Below are 23,931 nucleotides of genomic sequence, written 5' to 3'. Positions count from 1 at the left end.
ATAAATATAATAACAATGCGGGAAGTTTCTTGAAGCGTGAAAGTAAGAAATAGTTCTTTTTATATTTTTTAGGGATGTGGTATTTTGTTCTTGTTTGTTTTGTATTAACCCCTACCGTTTTTAATAAAATAGCTCGCTTACATTTTTTCAGTTTTATGCAGTTTTTTTTCATAATATTTTGAAGTAATGACTGGTAATGACTTATCAGTCAAATTTTAAATATATTAATTTCCTGTTATGCGTTCCATTTGTACCAACTTAATTCTTTGTAAAATATAATAAACTACTTTGAAATTAAAATGACAGACACATCTATCACTGTCAAGGATCTTGTTGTTGTATAGACTATAGATCTCGCCAAAAGAAACATATTTTCTCTTTACCATTTTTAAAAAAATTGATAATAACAGAGTTATTTAACTTTGAAAATTTAAAAAAATAATGGCAACATTATGAGAGCCGCCGGCAGAAATCGATAATGAGCCCCAAATACCAAGCAATTACCAGAATCACATCTTGTTCGGCGCCCAGTGTTGACACATCGTCTAGAAAGATCTAAAAACGATTTGGAAAATTCAAATTAAAAGTAAAAAACTTACCTTTTAGAAAACGGGACTCTGATAGATAGCAGATCGATATAATTAGGTTAGAGCGTCGTTTTATCACTTTACCTAAAAGTGCAACTGTACACTATACAACACTTCATTTCACTGCGATTCTTGACAGCACTGCATTTAAATACCACGTATTTTTGGTACAAAATACATTAATATGCCATCTCAATTATCTAGGATTGTTTTTGTGAATTTAAACTCTTCTGTTTTTCTATATTACTGTTGATTTTGTGAATAAAAACTAAAAATATATAGGCTTATCTTATATTTGCCTATATATTTTTAAGTTTTCTTAAAATATATGTTTTGTTTCTTAAAATATCGGAGAATGTGTTTCATTAAAAATGTGATTATCTTTTTAAAGTTTGATGCCCTCTAACGGACAAACGAAGCACTTTTGTATAGAGGTAAATTGTGTCTAATAAACTTATTTTGAATTCAAAAATACATAGTAGTTCTATGTCCATAGAATATGGGGACACCCTGTATATACATTTTAAGCATGGAGATAGTATCTCAATGCTTAAAGTGAGAAAATTATAATTTAAATTTTCTTATTGGAATTTTACAGAAAATTACTATTGGCATTCACTGCGGCGAGGTTGTCACCGGAGTTATTGGTCGACGGATGCCGAGATATTGCTTGTATGGCAACACTGTCAATCTAACTAGCAGGACAGAAACTACAGGGGTACCAGGAAAGATCAACGTTTCGGAGGATGCATTCAAGTAATTACTATAATATAAAGTTGAAAATAGTAATAATTGTTAAAATGAAACAAAAGTTAATCTACTAGAATATCAATATATTTTCGAAGAGGGTCTGGTAAAGGCAGATCGTGAATTCGGTGAGGTAGATTGTAGTTATTCCATAGGCACTCTCTGATTTTACAGCGACATAGATGTTTTAATTCAGGTGGTAAAAATCCAGAACTGAAAATACCATTAATATTTTTAAATCTTCATTTATAAGATGTTCTAATTTTCTAGCTAAACTTTTAGTCCGGTTGAGCTATCAAAATACGTGTATTTTTAGAAGGGGGCCTATTTTTATGATTCTATATAATTTTTAAGGTGTTAGCGTGGAAGTCATTATACCAGCAAAAAAAATGGTTCCTCTCGCTAACTAAACGAGTTTCTACAGATAGAGCTAGCTTTATTCGCCCCATTTAAACTGTCTTTCGAAAATGCACAATTTCCGAGATATTTAACTTGAAAGATTTCAATTATCACACTTATATTATATACAGGGTGGTCCGAACTGTATTCCGGAAACTTCGGCAGTATATTCTGCAGATAAAAATAAGTAAAAAACTTCGTATAAATGTATGTCCTTAAATCCTTAGTTTCGGAGATACAGGGTGTAGAAGTTTCATTTTTATTTCGATTTTTTCCTAATAATTTCTCAAGTAATGTCAATATTTGGACGAAAATTGGTGTCTGGAAGTTTTTTGACATGATAAATTTGATTTTGATGTCAATATGACTCCTGCTTGTAGAGGGCGCCACCTACCTATTTTTTAACTTGTTTGAAGACTAACAACTTTTCGTCCGTACCTGTATAAAATTACTGAGTAAAAAATATACATTTGCGATATTTTTTACGTAAAAAAGGTCTCTTGGTAAAAATCGCTACGAGTAATGGTTCTCGAGATATTTGGAATCAAAATTATCAATACCTGTCATCATTGACATAAATTAAACATGTTGACTAAATAGTTATCAAACTGAAATCATAAATTTGGAATGTTTTTGTGTCAAAAGTTCAACAGAAACTGTTTTGTCATTATTTTTTTGCAGAAAAATTTATTGTTAATTTAAAAAAATAAAAATTTCCCAAATTTGTTATTTCAGACAAATAACTATCTACTCAACGTGTTTATTTTTTTGTCAATAATGACATGTATTGACTATTTCCATTCTAAATATCTTGAGAACGGTTGCTCGTAGCGATTTTTTACGTAAAAAATCACGAAAATACACATTTTTTCATTCAGTAGTTTTATACAGGTACGGATGAAGAGTTATAACTCTTCAAACCAGAGTAGGTGGCGCCCGCTACAAATAGGAGTCATATTGACATCAAAACCGAATTTCTTATGTCAAAAAACTTCTAGACACCAATTTTCATCCAAATATTGACCTTACTTCAGAAATTATTTGGAAAAAATCGAAATAAAAATGAAACTTCTACACCCTGTATCTCCGAAACTAAGCACTTTAGGACATACATTTACACAAGCTTTTTTACTTATTTTTATCTGCAGAATATGCTGCCGAAGTTTCCGGAATACAATTCGGACCACCCTGTATATTTATTATAATAATAAAATTATACTACCGAGACAAGGGCATTATTCCGTCTTCTATCAAAGATTCATACTGATCCATCATGACATCTTTCAATATCTTATCGGTATTTTTAAATGTTACTTTTGTCGTAACGCGTAAAAGAATTTGTAGACATGCTACCAAATTATACGGGTAGCTGTGGTTGAACTCCATTAACCTAAAAAACTGGGATAATATAACTGAAATAAATTTAGTTGTTAACATCCTTTTATAATATTCGCTAATTAAAATGCAACATAAAATTTATGTATACAACTAAGCTATAAAGAAATCTTGGCTCCAGACTTAGAGTAATAATATTGTAATTATATTTTAACATCATGTATAATTCTCATTTTAATTATATCTAATTACCCTAAAAAGTACATAACATGCATTATGTGTCAACATGTATGTATTACAGTGTCAACAGTTTATAGTTATTATCCCTGGTGCGTTTCAAAACTAATTCACCTATATAACTTTTTATTTTCTCAGATAAAAAAAACGAGATTTGGTATGTCAGTATACGACATAAATTAGGATTCATTGACGTATTCACTTGTTTTCGGTCATTTCCTGTTTCGCCGAAAATGACTACAACTTTCGATTTTTAAATGGCACCCTCGTTATATTTTTACTTTATTCGATAGAAAATGACATTCTGAATAGAATGGCATATCAAGTCAACTTTTGACATTCTCGCTTAAAAAAATCGTATATTTTAAATTTAAATCTAGTTATCTATGGCTGAGTTAAAAACACTAATTTTTAGTCAAAGAGCCATGGAAAAAAGATTTGATTGTCTAATGTTTTTCGTGTTTTGTCCTGGTCGATTAAAAGATGCCTAAATCGTATTTTTAATCATATCTCAATTTTTTCCATTGGAATGAAGGTGGCTCATTAGCATATTTGAAAAAGGCGATTTTTACGAATAATTTTATACCACACACTTGGTATTTTGACTCAAATTTTAACATTTATAGTCAGTGGCATTAGCCTAAATATATTTCAGTGCCCGACATCAGCACCAAATTTGTCACACGCTTTCTAGATATAATAAGGCTTCAAAAATTGCCGGGAGACCATCTCTCGCATCTCCAGATCATTCTTTGATGACGTCATCAAAATGGCGGACCAAACTTTTATCATGAAATTGGATTATCAGTTGTAACTTTGTTAATATTTAACCGATTTTAAGTTTTAATAGCTCATTTTAAAGCTTGAATAATTTTCTAAAAAAAACTGTATTCAGTTTTTTTCTAGGAGGGGTAGTTTTCACACATCCCTTAAAATCGGAATAAATAAATGAAAAATGACGGTTATATTCTAAACAAATTGAAACGTTAAAACAACAAAACAAAAAAATTGTTTATTACGTATACTACTCTTAATTTTAATTATTTTTTGCCTCCCCCCTCCCCCATCGACACGTCCTCCTCTTGCCTTGTCGCTGAAATGTTACAAATTTGTTTTCATAAGTAAGAAAATAAGTTTTCATAATTTTTTAAATATTTATTTTTTCTACCCTTCCCTTACTTAAGTATTTTCTTTTTTTGTTCCTGTCCACCCCTCTAACCTATATACACCTAAAAATTTATCAAAATGCATAATGTATACCCATTTCAAGTATTTTCCTAAAAATTACTTCGGAAGATACATTTCTCAGGGTAAAAATAACTTTTGCGAAAAAATATTTCTTAAACCATAAAAATAAATCTAAGATAAACATTAAAGTAATACCTTAACACTAATTTTATTACTACAAAATAGTAACTATATGTACAATATTCTCAAACAAAAGGAAACTTCGCGGGTACATGACATTTACAGAGCATTGTCCAGCCCTCAAAGTTCCTCTAAATCCTCCTAAAAAATGAATAAAAATGTTCCTAAAAATAACTTGAGAGGGTACATTTTTAAACTAAAAATAACTTAAAATTAACTTAACTTCGTTATCACTTATAATTAAAAATAGTAACTACTACTAATAATATGTACAATATTCCCAAATAAAAGAAAATTATTCGCGGGTACATTGACCTTCGCACCTGCAGAGCATTGTGCACCTTAAGGTACTTTTTACACAACGACATTTTGAAGTACATCATTGGGTGTATTTACAGGCGATAAGCTCTTGTAATTTTTCCATTGAAATATCGGAACTTGTAGACCAAAGTGGTTCAAATTGATCCCCAACTTTCTTCCACCCCCATTCGCCTGGATTTGGCTGATCTGCATCTCGTTGAAGACAATTTCTCTACACGAAACACTGCAGAATTGCTCTTTTAAGATGATTTAGCAAAACTTCACACGTTGGCGGAATATGTTCGATGGAACGGTTATGTTGGCAAAAAAGGATTCGCCTTGCTTCATTTACAGTTTCCGCAGTGCTAGTTGAATGATACATAAGTAATACAAATCTTTGAAAAATCATAAAAGCTTTCTCGTTTTGGAATATAGTCTTGGTGCAGGGTATGTTCTGAAATTTAACAAAAGCTTCATCTACTTCTCTATATGACATCCATGTATTCCATGCTGTAGTTTTGCCGATTCCCCCAAAACCTGAAACAGTATCTGCCCCCGAAAAAGCACGAAAAAGGGAAGCAAGTCTGAAACACCAAGTAAAAGTTTTTGCTGAATTTGGTGAATTGGAAGGTACTCTAGATTTTTTCCCGTTCCATATTCAACCCATAACTCCTCTATGTTCTCCAACATTGGAAAAGCATATATTGCAAGAACAACTACATCACTATCTACTGTTTTTATAGTAATTTTGGTATGTTCCTCAAAGGTGTGCCATACATGTGGTAAGAGTCGAGCATCTGCTTCTTCATGAAATGTTGGGGAAATATGATTATAAGAAACCTCATTATCGGAACTAATGACCAATGACCAAGTTCTCATATGTGCAGATTATTTTCTTTCTAATCGGTACATCCATCTTTACTAAGTTTTGAGCCAAAAACCCAAACAAGTCCTGTTTATTTTGGCTGTGTGCCAAGAAGGAATTAAAATTTTTGGAAATTATCACATTGGGCTTTATGCTTACCCTATCTCCAGAACACCTCGCCTCCTGTTTTTAAGCTTTCCGGGATATACTAATCAAAAACAATATCAACCTTATCTACCGTTGCGTAAGTCTTGACCGAATATAAGATTGAACGATGTTTTCGCTATACTGCTGGAATGCTCTGCTTGATTGAGGGGATAAAAAGGGTCAGGGCGGGCTGAGAAAATTTATTAGAGGGAAGGAGTGGGGACAGTGATAATTTTTTTTATTTTTCTAAAATTATTAACAAACATTTAATAAATCCCAAAAAAATATTTTTTATTTTGCATGCAATACAAGAAAATTATTAGAGTTCAGTCGAACGTGGGGGCAGGGGGTGTGTTAGTGGAGGGAGGGACAAACAATAATTAAAATTAAAAAACTGTTTTATACTTAATATTTAATATAATTTTTTTTTTGGTTTTGTTTTTTGTTAACAATTTGTTGACAATAAAGCAGTCAGTTTTTACTAACTACCACAATTTTAAGGGATGCGTTAAAACTACCCCTACAAAAAAATGAATATAAGGTTTTTTTAGCAAATTATTCAAACATTAAAATGAGCTATTAAAACTTAAAATCGGTTAAAAAATAACTAAATTACTGGTAATAATCTAATTTCCTGCTAAAAATTTTGTCCGCCATTTTGATGACGTCATCAAAGGATGATCCGGACATGCCAGAGATTGTCTTCTGGCAATTTTTGAAGCTCTATTATGTGTAGAAGCTGTGTGCCAAATTTGGTGCTGGTGTCCAGCACTGAAATATTTTGATGCTTTTTAAGGTCAACGCCACTGACTAATGGAGACTCTAATTAAAATTTAGGATACCATTTTTTTAATTGAAAATGTCAAATGTTTACACAATACCATTTTAAATCAAATGAAGTAAAAAAATACAAAGGGTGTCATTTAAAAATAAAAAGTTGAAGTCATTTCCGGTGAAACAGGAAGTGATTGAAAAGAATTAAATACGTCAATCAATCCTAATTTATGTCATATAATAACATACCAAATCTCGTTTTTTTTTATTTAAAAAGATAAAAATGTTATAGGGGTGAGCCACTTTTGACTCGCACCCGGTATAGTTAGATATTTAAACCTCAATTTGATAATTTTTACATTAAATCAATTTGACATTCAAAGAAATAAATAGCCATAGAATGAGTTTATTGGTCGAATTTTAAAAAACTAAATATATTTGAAAAAGTTGTTTCTTTTACAATATAACTTAAGCAGTCCAGTTGTTATGCACTTGCCTGTTTAAAATAAATTCTAAAGAATCACCGTCATCCGCTTCATGTGATGTTAAGGCACCAAACCGTGTGAAAAATAATAATTTATCCGGTAATCCTAATTGAACGCTCAATTTTACCATAGATGTTTTACCACAACTCTCGATTGGCAAGTCTATAAACCTAAAATTATAAAAAGTATATTTCTGAGGATGATATACGTTTTCTATAACACCTGAATAACTTTGTTTCATTTTTCTTCAACTCAAATGGAAACTCTAATTTGGCTTTATTAGCTTTATCTAAAAAATAGATGAGACCTCTAAAATTATCCTCTTTATCATCGAAGTCACTTTTCCATCCTACGGTTTTAAGCATGATATAATAATACCACATACTACCCATTAAATATAGTAACAAATATAATATATTTATTCTTAGCTTCTACGTCCCACTAGTCAACTCGCATACCCAACAACGTTGCCGTTTGTTATCCCTTAATTTCATGATTTTCAATTGTCAGCTAAACTAGAGACGTTTATTTTTACGGTTTATTTTAAAGTTTGAATGCTATTTGGTTTATTTTGTTAGAACGTTCTTAATAGTAATCAGAATACTAGATGTAGTAAGAATAAGTGAAATGAATAGCAAGTTTTGTGCGTTTTAGTGTAGATTGTTTATTTTGTTATAGTCTAATATTCACTAGAGATTTAAAATTTGTTTAAAAATTAAATTCAGATATTTTTATTTATGGAAATATGTGATACTTTAACAAAAAAAAAACTTTTGATAAGCTGCTAGATTTTAATTTTAACTGCATTTTATTCAGAGTGAACGTTAGTCAAACCATCTAGAAAAATTCTTATCTACTATTTTTGAATTCAAATATCTTATTATAAGAAAACCACAAATTTAATTTTATTGTTGTGCTGAGGATAAGTTCATGTTATTTATTTTAACACTAATATCATGATCCTGTTTAAAATGTTCATGTATGTCATCTTTAAACCTACTGACAAAATCACACATAGGACAATTTTTTAATATTTTGTACAGGGATATTATTATTATTTAAACCATCACCTAAAACAGTACTATTATTATCCCTCGATCGAGGATATTAAGATCAAATATTTACATTCTTGAAAAGGACAAAGTCAAAGTCTATGCACCATCATTACTAATATCCTGGATGAGAATGCTTAGGTACATTTGACTCAGCCTCACTTCTTTGAAAATTTGGTCAATTACCTTGTGCCACTTGTGCATGTGATTTTAAATGCCATGCTAAACTCTTCTTTGCACTAAAATGTTTTTAAAGGTGCTATTTCCGCTATCTCATTTGGATGAAATTTTTTAACGTATTTCCGAATCACACTAAATACACAAAACTGTCATTACATTCGCGGCAAACACTGCTACTAGCAATACTGTCATTCATTTCACTTATTTATTAATCAAATAAATTATACGAGGAATGTCATCGATGTTCATTTCCAAGATCATACGGTATATTATGTCTTGTAACCGTTCATAAAATAAGGCGACATCAAACGGCAACATTGTTGGGTATGCGAGTTGACTAGTGGGACGTAGCAGCTAGTAACTTCTTTAACAAAAAGGAATTTGGGATTCACTCCGGAATCTTTGATACAAAATTCAATCGACAATGATTAGATATTGTATTGTAATATTGAGTAAAGTTCAAAGACATAGATGATTACAAAATAATTGAATACCTGCTATATAATGTGGAGCTCTAGTGCCAAAAATAGCTCCAATAATTATTCGCTCAAAGGTATATTCGCAAGAGTAGATGTCTCTTAGAAGTTCGGAAATAATATCTGGAAACAAAGGGATTGCGTTAAATAACAATAAAGCAGCTAAGGTACAATGGCTTTGTTTTTGAAAGATTAAAAGATGTATATTAAAATATAATATTATAGAAAAGTTGCATAAAGTTTGTTCCAACCCGCCGCAGAACCGTCACCGAACGATCACGCTCGTGCGCAGTAATTTAAATGTGTTCCAACCGAGATTTAACGGTTATCGGACGATCCTATTTGCGTACCAACCTACCTTGGGATCGTTTAGTTATGATTTCAGAACGGTAATTTCGGTACATGGTCCAGATTGAGAACTCTTTGGGTTGCCTTGCGCATTAAAGGACATTGGCAGGGATTATCGATTTTTAACAGCTGATTCTGGTCCGGCGTCCAGCTGATGCTTCTGCCTCGGTTATTTTTTACGAATTCGAATACGTGTGTGTTATACTTTTGCTTCTGAGTTTGTGTGGAGTAAATCGTTTGGAAATTTTAATTAATTTTTTATTTATAAAATAATGTTTAAAGATTCTACCACTGCACTGCAATGGAATAACAGGAAACTACGCATAACAGGATCAGAAAAGAGAGGATAGGTAAGTGAGTTAGTGAGTATACAGTTTGAAACAACACTTACCAACTTACTTACTGGATTCTGATTCCCCATTTCAAGAATAATAATTATTATTATTGCAAATTGCAAACAAAAATAATAGGGTTATGTTATGAAATTCTAAACAAAAACAAAAAACCGATCGATACACGCACGTTTGACACTTTTGGCAGTCCCGAAAACAATCCACAAAGCGTTCCAACGTTGATACTTTTTGCACCGTCACGTAACTCACGAAACGTTAGCGAACTCCGAGCGCTCAACTCCACACATGCGGCCACTGATAGCAACAACATAGAGATGAGCGCTCGTGCTCGTCGCCGATCGAGTCGCCGAACTCCGACTTCCCCATCCACACACATAGGAAATCGGCGAAGCCCCGATCGGAGATCGCTAAATGCCGCATGTGCGGTTGCGGCATTACAAAGTGCAAGAAAACCGATTCGAGTACGATTTCGAAACGATCCCGAAATGCTGGTTGGAACAAACCTATAATTAATTTATTACTCTAAAACAGGGAGTGTTTTTAAGAAAAGCTATACTTAAATTAAATAATTTGTGTCAACTTTTTTATACATACACGTACCTAAATTTTTCACACCCCAGAGGTAACACAATCTAACTGCTATGTATAGGATGTTATGGTATTTTCCCATCATGCACACGTTACCGTTGGATGCTTTTGCTCTCTGATGGTACCGTACTAACGTTCTTACTGCTGTTTGGCACGTTATTTCCGTATCTCCATCGTCAGCTGCAACCAAAACATTAAAGACATAAACATTTTATAAAGTACGAAAATGACTAAAAAAATATAAATAAAAAGTTTCTATATGTACAGCAGTGCTAATCGATTCATCGCTTCTACTGACAACAACATACAGAAACGGTAGAAAGAAATGTTCCTCTTTCTCAATCGTGAATCTGATTGAGTTATTTCGTGAATTAAGATGATTCAGGAAGGAATCCAACTGTCTATCGGTTCCAGAAAATTATAAAATTAAAAAAAAAGTTGGATTTCTCACAAACCACTCATTATATTTTGATGACTTTTTTTAAATTGTAAATTAATTCCTTTTTATCGGATGCTACGTCAGAAATTTTTATTGCGAATTTATTTTGAGCATATACAGGGCATAACAATAAGACGAAGTTTTTCGCCGAACTTTGTAACACCCTGTAGGGTGCAGCTGTAGTAGCTATTGCTAAATCAAATCACATTGTTGCCTCATCTTTTGTGAGCATTTTGTTTTTTAATTACGACATTATCTCTATTTGTATTGGAGATACGCTGCTTTAAAACAAACGTCTCGGAAAGATGCTTCGCAGGCAGAGAGTTTTATGTGTAAATAATCATGCTACATAGGCGAAAACGGATTTATGAGTATTTGCAATATGACAACAACGGTTGTCAAATTAAAAAATGCCATTATCTGTGACGGATGGTGGACGGATGTTGCTCGTATTGTGGCTTTAATTGAGGATGGCCGAAGTCAACGTTGTGTCCGATACCCCAGATATACCTCGAACAACACATTCCAGGCTGCCTGGAATCGGTATATGGAAAAGGGAAATTTCACCAGGAGAGTGGGTTCCGGAAGAAAACGGATGACAAATGTAATTGACGACCGCTTTATTATCCTGAATACTTTACGCAATCGTAGATTTATAGCGTTTCAGAATCAACATGTGCTACAAGCCGTGTGTAGAACTCAAGTCAGTGAGAGAATAATCCAACGAAGACTAAAAGAAAACAGCATGTCTGCAAAGAAGCCTGCCACAGGACCTCAGCTACTTCCAAGACATCGTTGAGCACATCTTCAGTTTGCGCGTTTACATGTCAATTGGGATATTAAGCAATGGACTAAAGTCCTTTTCACGGATGAATTGCGGTTTTGCTTGCGAAGCATTTTTCCAAGACGTTCGTTTTAAAGCGGCGTATCTCCAATACAAACAGAGATAATGTCATGATTAAAAAAAGAAAATGCTCACAAAAGATGAGGCTACAATGTGATTTAATTTAGCAATAGCTACTACAGCTGCTGCACCCTACAGGGTGTTACAAAGTTCGGGCAAAAAACTTCGTCTTATTGTTGTGCCCTGTATATGCTCAAAATAAATTCGGAATAAAAATTTCTGTCGTAGCATCCGTTAAGAAGGAATTAATTTACAATTTAAATAAAAATCATCAAGATCTAATGAGTGGTTCGCGAGAAATCCAACTTTGAAATTGGGACTAGTTTTTAGTGACCGTTTTTTTTGCCGGTGAGTATATTCGCTATCACTGGAGAGAACGAGGAACCCATAGAGTAAATTCTCCGCCCTAGTATATAAGAGTATATAAGCTCTGTAGTTTAGTTCACACTTGATAACGGTTAATGATACTTCAGACCGAAACGTTGTGTAAGCAAAATAATTACATACAATGGAAGTCCGAAATTCTTCTAGTTTTAATTTTGACAGGTCTGTTTGAGACCTGTTGACATCAGAGTTTGATTTAAAATTGTGCGGATTTGTTGAGCTATCCTGAACTTATTTAATAACCAATAACAAATATTGACAACATAAAATAGAATCAACAAATTATTGAATCTATCCTGTATTATATTTTTACATATGTTTTAAGTACAATGCGCAATTTAAGAGTCTATTATCGTGTAAGCGGGTGTGTGATCGAAGGAAATATATATTAAATTTCAGAAATCTGCCTAAAGGTACATTCAGGCTGAGAGCGTCGAGCGTCGCATCGCGTTTGCGTCGCGTCCGCCCCATTGAACTCGAATCCCTACGCTCAGCGGATGCTCGCGCAACGCCAAACGCGACACTGTCTGCCTGAACGGTCTAATTTAAGTTAAGTGAATTGATTCTATTTCGATACGCGGACGCGACGCGACGCTCGACGATCTCAGCCTGAATGTACCTTTAGGCTTAGCCCGAAATATGTGCTATGTGAACACACGTGCTTTGATTAAGGTTTGCAGGTCTTCAGAATTTGCCATAAAATAACGAGTAATTTGTTACAAAACCATATAAATCATATATCACTGTAATCACAAAACTTCAATCTATTTCCGTATTGTAACGGATTTCCGTAATTTTAAATTATGTCTTTATTTTCGAGAAAATTAAGTCCAAACATAAGCAATATTTTGTTGATGTTTGACCATCAAAATCTTAAAAATAAAGAAGTTATAAAAATGTGCTACAATACGGATATAGAATAATCCATTATTCTTTAATTTCCTTCCTCATTTGTGAAAAAATACTTAGCCAGTTTTACATAAAACGTTAAATGCCGAACGCTTATTTTGCTACTTTTTCGAACTAATATTTTTAGACATATTAATCTCCACTCCATTATGCTCCACCTAAGATTTTTTTATAAATATGCTCCGTCCTTAATATTATTTATTCAAAGCCTGGAAAATATATACTTCAACTCTATTTTATCTCTGATCAGATTACGTTGGGGAAGGTCGGACATTAAACCTAATTTGACAGAACTATGGGAACTATAAAAATGGGAACGGACAAATAAGCTAACGTGCGTCTAAGGTTCGTAAACAGACGGGCGGCTTATTTATGTAAATTGCACGGAAGTAGGTCACATACTCCCTGACCTGGGCGAACCACCGTACAATTTTATTTATGCCATTCGAAGACCGTTGTCACTTTCAAGGTTTCCTTCGGTTTATTATGAAAATTGGAACTCTACAGAACAAGCCAGAAAACACGGTAAATAGCTTAATATAAAAAGAGATCGGGTTGCTCTCGGGCAGTGGCGTACTCGGCTTGGTTTTTCGAGACAGGTATTATAAAACTCTCAAACAAATAATATATATTTGCTATGGATTAAACTTTTAGTTGCGAGGGCGCGATTTTTGAATTTATTAGGTATTGCCAACCATGGATATATTTGGCACCGAGCTGACTAACATTACCCCTGACCTAAATTTCCCGCTGGGGATTCAGGTAGTAGTTCTGCTGTAAAAAATATCAAGATGCCGTATTTATTTATTTATTTATTTCCTGACCTTGTCATTTGTTTTGACACTTTAGTTTTGTATTACGAGTTTTTGGTTTAAATAAATATGTAGTGTTGTTATACTTTAAGCTTAAAAAATGGTTACTAGCAGACCTTGCAGTCGAACATTGTTCTTTTTAGAACCTCTTTTAGTGCGAAGTGGTGCAAGATAGCTTGATAGCCGTAAAAAACTCATCGCAACTTTATTCGAACATTTTGAACGGGAAAGCGGTAGTAATGGTTCTTTATGTCCTTTAAGTTCTGTTAAGAAGGTGAGTTTTGTTGATGTAAATAATGATGATTTAGTCACGTGATTAAGTTTAACCGGCACAGCGTTGCCCACCCAGTGAGCAAAGTTTTGTCACTTTTAGGGAACATTAGGGAACAGTTACGTATCTGCGTTTTATTGCTTCTTATCAGGCAAAAGATGGGCCTGGTAACGTAACAACGACAGAACACATTTCCCTTCAAGGATTAAAATGATCACTGGACACTTTTACATATTTTCTTTTATTCAAACTATTTTAGGAAACCAAAATAAATTAATTATAAATATATAAACACTTATTATTTACAGCAACAAAACTCACCTTCTTAACAGTACTTAGGGGACATTACTACCGCTTTCCCATTCTTCTTCTTATAGTACCATCTTCTAATGAATGTTGGCAACAATCGTGGCGCAACACTCTCTGTCCTGTGCAGCTCGAAACAGTTCGTGTGTGTTCAGTCCAGTTCAGTCTCGTAAGTTTTTCAACCAAGAGTGCTTGCGTCTTTCAAGTCCTCTTCTGCCTTCTACCTTTCCTTCTATAATCAACTTCTATGTTAAGGCCTCCCAAGAACCTCTTCATTGCGTACATGATCTGTCCAGGGTATTTTCAATGATCCACATTTCAAAAGTCTTTCGTAGATCTACATTTCAAAAGCTTCCAACCGTCTCATGTTGTTCATTTTAATCGTCCATGTCTCCCAGCCGTATAAGAGGATTGAGTATACATAAAATGGACAAAACGCAGACGTATGTTGATTTTGAGTGATCGGTTACTCATTTTGTTAAACAATGCTAGACGAAATGGATGCTAGTGGAAACCTACTACTATTATTCTCACAAAGTGTTGGCTACTAAAACTTTGGACTTTGTTTTCCATTTTAACATTAAGTTTTTAAAAGAAAATATGTAAAAGAGGGCAACGCTGTGCCGGTCAAGCTTAATCACATGACTAAAATTTTATTTGATACGAACTATAATTAGACAAACTTCAGTGTACTAAACACCTGATAAAAGATCATCGAAGTTAAGCGATGTTAGACGATGCGAATGGATGGACAGGAGACCATCTGGAAAGTCTGTCTCCCGTTCGCTGTTTTAGTCGGTTGGTGATGCGGTTTTTTAAACACATCTCGTTCGCGGTATGAAGTAAAAAATTAAGTCGCGCGTCGCGTTGACCGATTCTGAGTGCGGCTGTAAGATATAAATAATTTTGCAATCATCTTTCATGATGCATTCAGAAAAATTAAAAACTATTGAAGAAGGCCCTCCAAAGCATATTTTGAATACTAATACTAAATTAAAATGGTGTATTCGCTATTTTAGTGAACATGTTCTCAATATTTTTTTTTATCTACAACCATATATATAATACTGACATTACTGATTTTTAAAAAATCTTTCAAATTATCTATATTTCTTCCCTTTTCCATTTCCTTCACCCATGTCCCTCAAAAATATTCTTGTAATATCTTTATTAAATACTTATCCAATATCAACAAAAATAAACAAGAAGATTAACAATAATAATTGAAGATTTTAATACATTTTTATTTGTTGAAGGTAAAAATGCTAGACTTCTTTGGGTTTAACCTACATTCTGGCGTTTTAAAAAAGCGACGAGTTTGTGATATTTTGATATGTCCAGTCTTTTCCCTTAATTCTAGCATTGTCCGTCCGTATCATGTTCTACGTAGCCCAAAGACTAAATTTTAGAGCTTTTTCTGCCTTGCCATGCCGCTAAAATATGCCATCAAGACTGTCTCCGATGCAATATTCTTAGCATTTCTTTCGGCACACCATTTTTCGTATACTTTCAATGCTATTTCATATCGCCTCCTACTTTTCTCTGGAAGTAAACTGGCTTCTGCTCTTTTTGCAGCTTCTGTAAGTTCTGGTGGAGTTCCAATATTAAAGTAGTTTTCATTATCAGAAGTTTCCGATGACATTCTGGCTTTCTATGTTATATAAATTTGAAAAAGCGAACGAGGAATTTAAAACTGTCACTTAGTTGTTTGTTTTGCTGTCGAAGGTTTGCGCCATAACAACCACTGGTACCCGTAACTATAGATATGGAAATGCCAAAACAGAAAACGACAAATTTTCGCATATTTATTTTTTTTCAAAATAAAAGACTGTCCCTATTTTTTAATTAATGATGTAATTAATGTAAATAAAATAGTATACAGACCTCGGAGGAAAGTTTTCATTATTGTCTCGAGATTTAATTAATCTCTCGACAGTAATGAAACACTTCCCTCCTCGGTATGTAATATACTATTGTTGGCTTTGTCTCCTATTTTATCTAACAGATACGTTTACAGCTTTGTTTTTTTATCTAAATTTAGTCCTTTTTTTAAATTGGTTTGATTATTTTTTTAACCTGTTACATTTTTTGTATATTTTATTTTTGTAACTTCAAAATTAAAGACTTTAATAAAAAAAATAATAAAAAAACTTTATCGTGATGGGCAAATGTTTATTTCTATTACTTATTTCATCCCCTGTTATTGGCGCCACGCTATGCCGCTGAGTCAAACAAAAACAACTTCTTTAAAACACGTAAAAAGACTTTATTTAAATTGACAGCGCTGTCTCGCATCGATACGTTTTCGGGTCGTTTACAGAATAACTTTAGTCGAACCAACCACAACACTTCTATTATAGTGTGAGGCATAATACATGTATGCTACATGTTCATGTGGACGTATAGTTCATTTATAACTGTTTGAAAGCACAAAACCTCGCGTAGACGTGGACAAGCAGATAATTTATTTGTTAACAGAAAGGGCACAATAATTTCATGTCTAAAATATACCCTTACCAAACTATTCAAGCAAGTTTTGTTATAATACACGCATCAACCCTTTAACGAACACAATGGGTAAAGGAAACAATGCCGGTCAAAGTATACAACTTTACTTGTTTACTCCTAGACCTTGTTGAGGGGTCACCCAAAGCAGGTTGATTTAATTTTCTTTGCCTAATTTGTTCAGCTTCTCTAGGCATACCTTGACCAACTCGAGCCGTTGAAAACCAGAGTGATATAAGTCAAAAAATGTAGTTTTGAGATATGTGGCTTCAAAGTTAACGGCTTGCTGTAAAATATACTTACATAAGATATTATTAGCATTGTAACACTTTGGTATTGTAACAAAATGGGGCCAACTTAAATTTTCGCATAAAAGAAGACGGTATTTTTTGTCAGATTGAGATTAGTGCATAATCTAAAATATATCTTCATCTAAATAAAAAAATATATTTAAAAAACTGTATCTTTGTTTTTGAGATAAAGCTTCATTCATAACCTCGAAATCAGTGGAATAAATTAGTAGTTTCAATTAACCGTAGAGAAGTTTGTTTACCCAATTTTAATGTCAATGTTACCCAATTCAGAACGTCATAATTAGTGGTAGTAATTTTCAATTATTGGAAAAAGTTAACAAACTTTTGACTTTTCCACTAATTATACTTCAAAATTTGCTAGGAATGTCATTTTGGCCTTTGATTATCACCCGTCAAGAAAAATTTTGGTTAGGAACCAAACGTTTATTGTTTTATAAGCTAAATATTATGCTGTCTCTATGGATACAACAGACTATCGCAAGCTGTTGTTAGGATATTTTATTAATTTTAATTGTGTTTTTTAGACATTGTGAATGATCGTAAACTATACTTCGCGGAAGCTCTGAGGAGAACGGTAATTTATATCGAAATTAAATGTTGGCAGCATATATAGGTTAACTGAAAGCATTTTATAAAAATATATAGAATTATACAAAGTATCACTAAAAAAAAGTTACAAATCAAAGTTGTATTTTTTTCTAATAATAATAATTCCCTATATATTAATTGATTTTCGGATTCTAGGAAAAAAATAAAGGTGAGTTTTATCAAAGAAGCATATACCCAAAATCTAAGGATTTTGACATATTTCACATTTTGTGAAAATGAAGAGTAAATTTTAAATTTCGGTAACAGCTACCTACAGAGGCGGATCGTGAATTTGTGGGACCCTGGGCTGAAACTACTTAGGGGCCTACCTAAGTACTCAATTATAGCCATGCCAAACAGCGTTGTTACAAGGGCAAAAACTTTTGTACTATAAATGGTGTCGAAATTGTACTTTTTTAAGTGGGATTGTACATTTTTGGTTCAAAAATGTGGGGTCATGTGATCTCCCTATTTACCTTTTTACCAAGTTTTGGTACGTAGGGTGCATCCACACTATCCTAAAAACAGCCGAACGGCGTATTGGCTTAACGACCTTGAATCGATTTCCTGCAATTCTATTGGCTGAAATTTTTGCCAGGTGAATTTGACAGATAAAATTTCTGACAGATGAATTTTTCAGCCAATAGAATTGCTGGAAATCGATTCAAGGTCGTTACGCCGATCCGCTTTTTTTAGGATAATGTGGATGCACCCTCACAGAATTATACACCATATGCTGTCCTCCTTTCACGCAGTTGAGCAGCTCTGAACTGTTCAAGAACGCGATACTCTCCCTCCATTCAATTGAGTCATAAAGTTCAGAACTGGTTCCGCGCCATATGGAGGCACCAGGCTATCTCGCACAGCTCCTTTCAGAACCGTTCTGAGCAGCCCAGGGCGTAAAGCTCTGGAACTTGAAATTCGCAAATGGAGGACAGCAATACAGAAGCTACAAAGAGCTTTGAATAGCATTGGTTAAATGGGAACTAATTGCGTGACGTCACGTTTGACATCGGGACACAATAGATCTCTAAGGTCGCCAGTGATTAGCCCCCCTCCTACTCACCGCATGGATATGAAACTTACGTTCGACATCCGTGCGGCTTGAACAGCATTTCAAGTGATGTACAGTACATCTACTGGATCTGTGTCTATGAAAGGAATGCGGACAAAAAATATTTAAATAAATAACAATATATTTTATACGTCGACTTGACGAGACGTCACCGCAAATCGCTCCGCCCACTCATTTTATTGGCTACTTGCAAAATTGTCAAATTTTTATTGATGAGACGCGTTGTCTAATTTTTTACGAAAAACATCGAGAGAATATCGTTTACCCTCTCACGGATACCCCGTAGCCACAGAACGGACAGACGTACTGTATAATTCTGTGCCTCTGCTCCTAGCAACCTGCATTTCAAATCCACGCATCGCGTATCACCGTTCGTCTAAAAATATGTACGTGGGTTTAAGTTTTGGTTTGAGAAGTAAGAATTGTACATTTTTTCTTGCAATTGTACCTATGTACTCCTTGACTATCAAATGTACCCAAAATAGTACAATTGTACCTATTGTAACAACACTGATGCCAAACCAAACATTGTAGCGACCCGCTATATTGGCAGCGGCAGCGTTGTCATAAGATTGCCCCCTCAGTAGTAATCTATTTGTTTCTATAAAGTCTCGTAGAATATTAAATAAATGTAAGGCAGTATGACTACTAATTTTAATGAAGGCTACACATCTTTCATATACTTTTCCCCGAAAACAGTATCGTAATACAATAGCAAGTTGTGAGACAGATCATTGTGAGACAGATCTGGTGTAGAATCCATCACAGTTGAATAATATTTTGTGTCTTTGTGTCTTTTTGATAAGTACGATATTATCGGTTTTGGTGGCAGCTCCCGATATTCAATCTGTTCACGAATGAATGGATCGAACTCTGCCAATAGCTCCAGACTCCTCATAAAATTACCATTATGTGGAGAACCAAATACCTCCTCAGAACCTCTAAATGCTAAGCCTCTTATACTCAAAAATTTTACCACTACAATTACCCGTTTTTGGACATTCTGATAATAATATATTTCTTTTCTTAATTACTCCTGAAACTGCTTGCCTAAAACAGATTTATTTTCGTTTCGTGTCAACCACACTAACATTGATTTCTTATGTTCATTAGAATTTTCGTGGGTTTCTAAACAAGTTCCTATGTGTTTCCAATCAGAAATTCCAGATGTGTATTGAGAAGAGGTTAAAAAAAAAGTTTGCAAGGCAAACAAAAAACAGCACAAACACTGGTTGAATATGTTAGCCAAGATCTTTCCAGTGATTGACCATTTTTCATTTTTTAGTGAAATGGCTATTTGAAAATGCTCTGTTTTGTTCCTTGTATTTCTTTATAGAAGCTGAATATATATTTTTTGGATTTTTATTTTGAAAGTCAGTCATTTTATGTGAGAGGATGTCATTAAATCATTATTTAGCAATTCTGGCCACCAGCCCACCTCAACATATTTCTCAAACTTAAAATTAATAGGTATTCACTAAATCCGTGTCTCTGTCTCCGTGTTTGTGTTACCATCCTGTCGCTGAACACCAATATCGTTTTCCGTTTGATAAGAGGGTTGCTGGTAGTCAAAACTTTGCACATTTTCATCATTTGTCTTTTTTTCTTGGTGTTGCGATTTGCTACTCCCTTCAAATAGATTCTCTTCAGATAAGATCCCTTCCTTGGCGCTTGTTGATGAATTTTCAGCGAGTTCGTCCTCGTTTTTATGTTTTGATTTGAAAAAAGTCCCAATTTTTGCACATTTTTTTCTTTCTTTTTCTCAATCTAGCTGTAATTTGCGTTTCTCAGCTCCACTTTTATACTTTCGACCAGACATTATTGTAAATTAAGACTTTGATTTTTTTCTGAAAATAAACAATGAACTTGATAGTTTTCTGATAAATAAACAGTGAACGAGAGAATCGTTGCATTTGAATACGTGAATACTTTGTAATGAGTGCAGTAATTAAAAATTATGGTAGTTTTTTTTAATTTAGATTTTTTTTAAACTCAAATTATCGCCTATTGTTTTTAGCGGGGTCTGGGGGCCCCTTGTAACCTCGGGGCCCTGGGCTGCAGCCCAAGTAGCCCTTAGGTAGATCCGGCCCTGGCTACCTAAATTTTAGTTGGCTATGTATAGCCTGATATTTAATTACAGTAACCATTGTATGTTAAACCAAATTGAAATTTGACCCGAAAAGTTATTATAGAGAGACAAAATTAATATAGTCACTTTTAAAAGCAAGTTACTTCTTTATTTTAAATGGCACCCAGTATATTTTTCCGGTGTTCAATGAGGAATTTACATATCTTCAAAATATTTTTAAGATGTATTATTTGAAAAAATTTACGGTGGCTGTGTGATATACCTTTTGTTAATTTAACAAAAATTAAAGATTATATAGAGTAAAATACACAACGGTAATAAAAAGATACACGTTTAAAACATATTTTAATTATTACAGAATTAAAATTAGATAAAAACCTATAATTATGTGCAAAAATTAGCTAAATAAAATCAAATGCTCAAAATGCTTCCTTTCCTGTTAACTGCATAAAATGATTGTCTTTTCAAAAGGATCTTTTCATTTTAAAAGGCAAATGTGGAGTTCTATCTCGAAAAGCAGCTAAAATAATTTCTCTCATGTTGTCGACAATAGTTGGTCGAGCTTTGTAAACATTGTCTTTAACATATCCCCCCCCCCCTCCCAAAAAAAAACAGACTAGATAAGAACAGGAGCATTTAAGTATTCTGTTAATGGGGCCTGGGGCTGAGCCCAGAGGGGGCCTAGGGCTTTTGTTTTTTTTTAAATTGAAAAATAATTTTAAAAACACATTTTTTGAATAAAACGTTTACATGAATTTCTCTATCAATAACTTTCATAGACTAGGTTATCCCGTAGATTACTTAAATACCTACAAATTTTCTAAAAAAATAAAAACTAGCACATTTTTTGAACACAACAAAATAATATTAACTAAATAAAACTAGAAACGTCATTTTTACTGCATCACAAGCAAATAAAAATTAATACGTAGCCAAGAGTCATAGTTCAGGATTCCTCTGGGGGGTGCCCAGTAGTACCTGGGCCCCCCTGTAGTTACGCCAATGATTAGACAGCTATGTTGAAGTAAAGTCGGACATATTACAGCCACCTAGATTTTATAAAATAATAAAGATCTACTTAGATCAAATCATGTAAATGAAAATATCTAGGAAAATCTTTGTTTGAGGAGTAGGTAACCTTAATAGTATTTTGAAGAGACATGAATTTTTCTTTGAATATCGGAATAATATACTGGGTGTTCCATTTAAAATAAAAGAGTAACATGCTTTTAAAGGTGACCAATGTTTAATATTAATTTTGTCTCACCCTGTATCAATTTTTTGAGCAGGTTTTAATTTGATTTAAGGCACAATTGTTAATTTAATTACATATTTGGCTATACCGGGTAAATTCCAATTTAGGTAGCTTTTATTTTAATTTAAATAGTGTAATTTATTTCTAGAAAATGTTAAATATGTCAAAAACCTTACATTTTAGTGATATTACTCCTCTTATAAAACTCACCTTTATTTTTCTCGCAAAATCCGAAAATAAATTATTATATAGGGTTAGGTTAGGTTATAATTATGTATTTCATTTCAATACAAACTGTCGTTCTCCTTGGAGTCTCCGCGGCGTATGACGGGCGCCACCCTGTATATAAAAATCTGAAATTTGCTGTATCGAAGTATTTTATGGGTACAAATATTTCCTGAAATGATGAACCCGATTCCTTTCTGGGGCCGATTCGGTATTACTTATCAGCCTTTTTTGTAAATTAATATTCGTATACTCAATCTAATAAGACATTGATTTTTTCCGTGCGAACTGACAACTTCTAGCCTATTCGTTACCTGCAGAACAGCCCTCGATCAAAGTGTTTATATACTCCACCATGGCTTTCCTCGTTCTTCTGTCGTACAAACTGTTTCTAGGAGCTTCTTTGAAATTATCCAAATAGCAATCTAAAAAATGTTCCATGCTAGTTGCGCACTTAATTCACGCTTTTCAAAACAATTTCTTCGCATCGTTTATTCATTATTACTATTATTATTATTTGCGGTACGTATCGTAACGTTTTTCGTGGCAGACAGGAAGAAAATCCTACTTGCGAGACGAGAACTAATAAGATTTGTCCTTGAGAGGTTTCCTAATAACGATTTAGAGCTTTAATAGTATCACCTGATATGCGAAATTACATAGAAAACTAACATGTGTCAAAATTGAAAATACGGGTGGCAGAATTATTGTATACAGGGTGGCGCATCTCATTCGCCTCGGTTGATTATACGAAAATGGATGGATGATTAATCAAAATATTTTATGGGTATATACGGGGAGACAATGTGCACAATTTAAAATTATTTTGAAATATACAGGATATTTCAGAACTAAAATCCATACCAAAGTTATATTTTTTCTTATCGAACATCCGGTATTTTATTGCATTTTTGGATTCTTGGGCCCAAAATAAGGCATTTATTATAAGGGTTAAATATATCTAAAATCTTTGGTTTTTGAGATATTTAAAGATATTTAAATTTGCATGCTACAATAGAATAGATTATTAACACCCTGTACATTACTTTTCAGAATTAATTCTTATGCTGAGTTTAAAGATAGAGAAATAAACTTTGCTGAAAAATGGTATTGCTTCCTTAAGTTTATACAGGGCTATCAAAAGTTGCTGATCTATTTTAAGGATGTATTTTATATAAAAGCTTCGTTATTTCAAATGCAACACCCTATATTTTTTAAAATTGATCGAAGCAGATTCTAATGCTCTTTCAAACTATATTAGGGTTTCCTATACCTATCCTAGCTCAAATTTTGAATAAAAAGCGATTTTTAAATAAAATTGCAATCAAGATGGCTGGTGTCGCGAAGGCAATTTTCTAGTGACAGTTAGTAACTATTTTCAAAGTCGACATAAGTTTATGGACATTATTATTTATAATTTATAACAGTTTACTTAAATTTACCTACAATAGTTTAATAATTTATTATTTTATCAACAAAAATAAAGCAGTATCTGCTGGCGGAACGAATAGATATGTGACTAGTGAATTTATTTTGTGAGGAAAATTTGCTTCTTGGTCTCAAGGCTTATGCTCAAAGATATCCAAATAGAAATCTTCCTGATAAGCGTTTCTT

At 33.3% G+C, this 23,931-nt stretch overlaps 2 protein-coding genes across 3 annotated transcripts in view; one reads left to right on the top strand and one right to left on the bottom strand.

The window, feature by feature from the left end:
* LOC115874659 (guanylate cyclase soluble subunit beta-1) overlaps positions 1-23,931 on the top strand; it is a 69,019-nt gene that overhangs the window by 35,561 nt on the left and 9,527 nt on the right. Inside the window, exon 13 of the mRNA XM_030889876.1 lies at positions 1,186-1,343. Within this exon, the coding sequence (XP_030745736.1) occupies positions 1,186-1,343 (158 nt within the window). The remainder of the gene's footprint in view (positions 1-1,185; positions 1,344-23,931) is intronic.
* On the bottom strand, positions 1,400-22,979 carry LOC115874660. Of its 2 annotated transcripts, none has more exons than XM_030889879.1 (7): positions 22,632-22,979; positions 10,254-10,421; positions 8,971-9,075; positions 7,465-7,593; positions 7,256-7,406; positions 2,956-3,123; positions 1,400-1,547 (listed from the first exon to the last, which is right to left on the bottom strand). In XM_030889879.1, the coding sequence occupies exons 1-7, from the start codon at positions 22,756-22,758 to the stop codon at positions 1,400-1,402; spliced, it is 996 nt and encodes a 331-aa protein (XP_030745739.1). In that variant the 5' UTR covers positions 22,759-22,979. The 2 variants fall into 2 exon arrangements, with proteins under 2 accessions (XP_030745739.1, XP_030745738.1); XM_030889878.1 differs by having other exon boundaries at positions 7,256-7,414; positions 7,467-7,593.

The sequence above is a fragment of the Sitophilus oryzae genome, unplaced genomic scaffold (assembly GCF_002938485.1).
Source record: "Sitophilus oryzae breed Bouriz unplaced genomic scaffold, Soryzae_2.0 scaffold_1297_pilon_pilon, whole genome shotgun sequence".
NCBI classification, from domain to species: Eukaryota; Metazoa; Arthropoda; class Insecta; order Coleoptera; family Curculionidae; genus Sitophilus; species Sitophilus oryzae.
The sequence above is the reverse complement of the archived record's forward strand: the minus strand, read 5'-3'. Positions and strand labels throughout refer to the sequence as shown.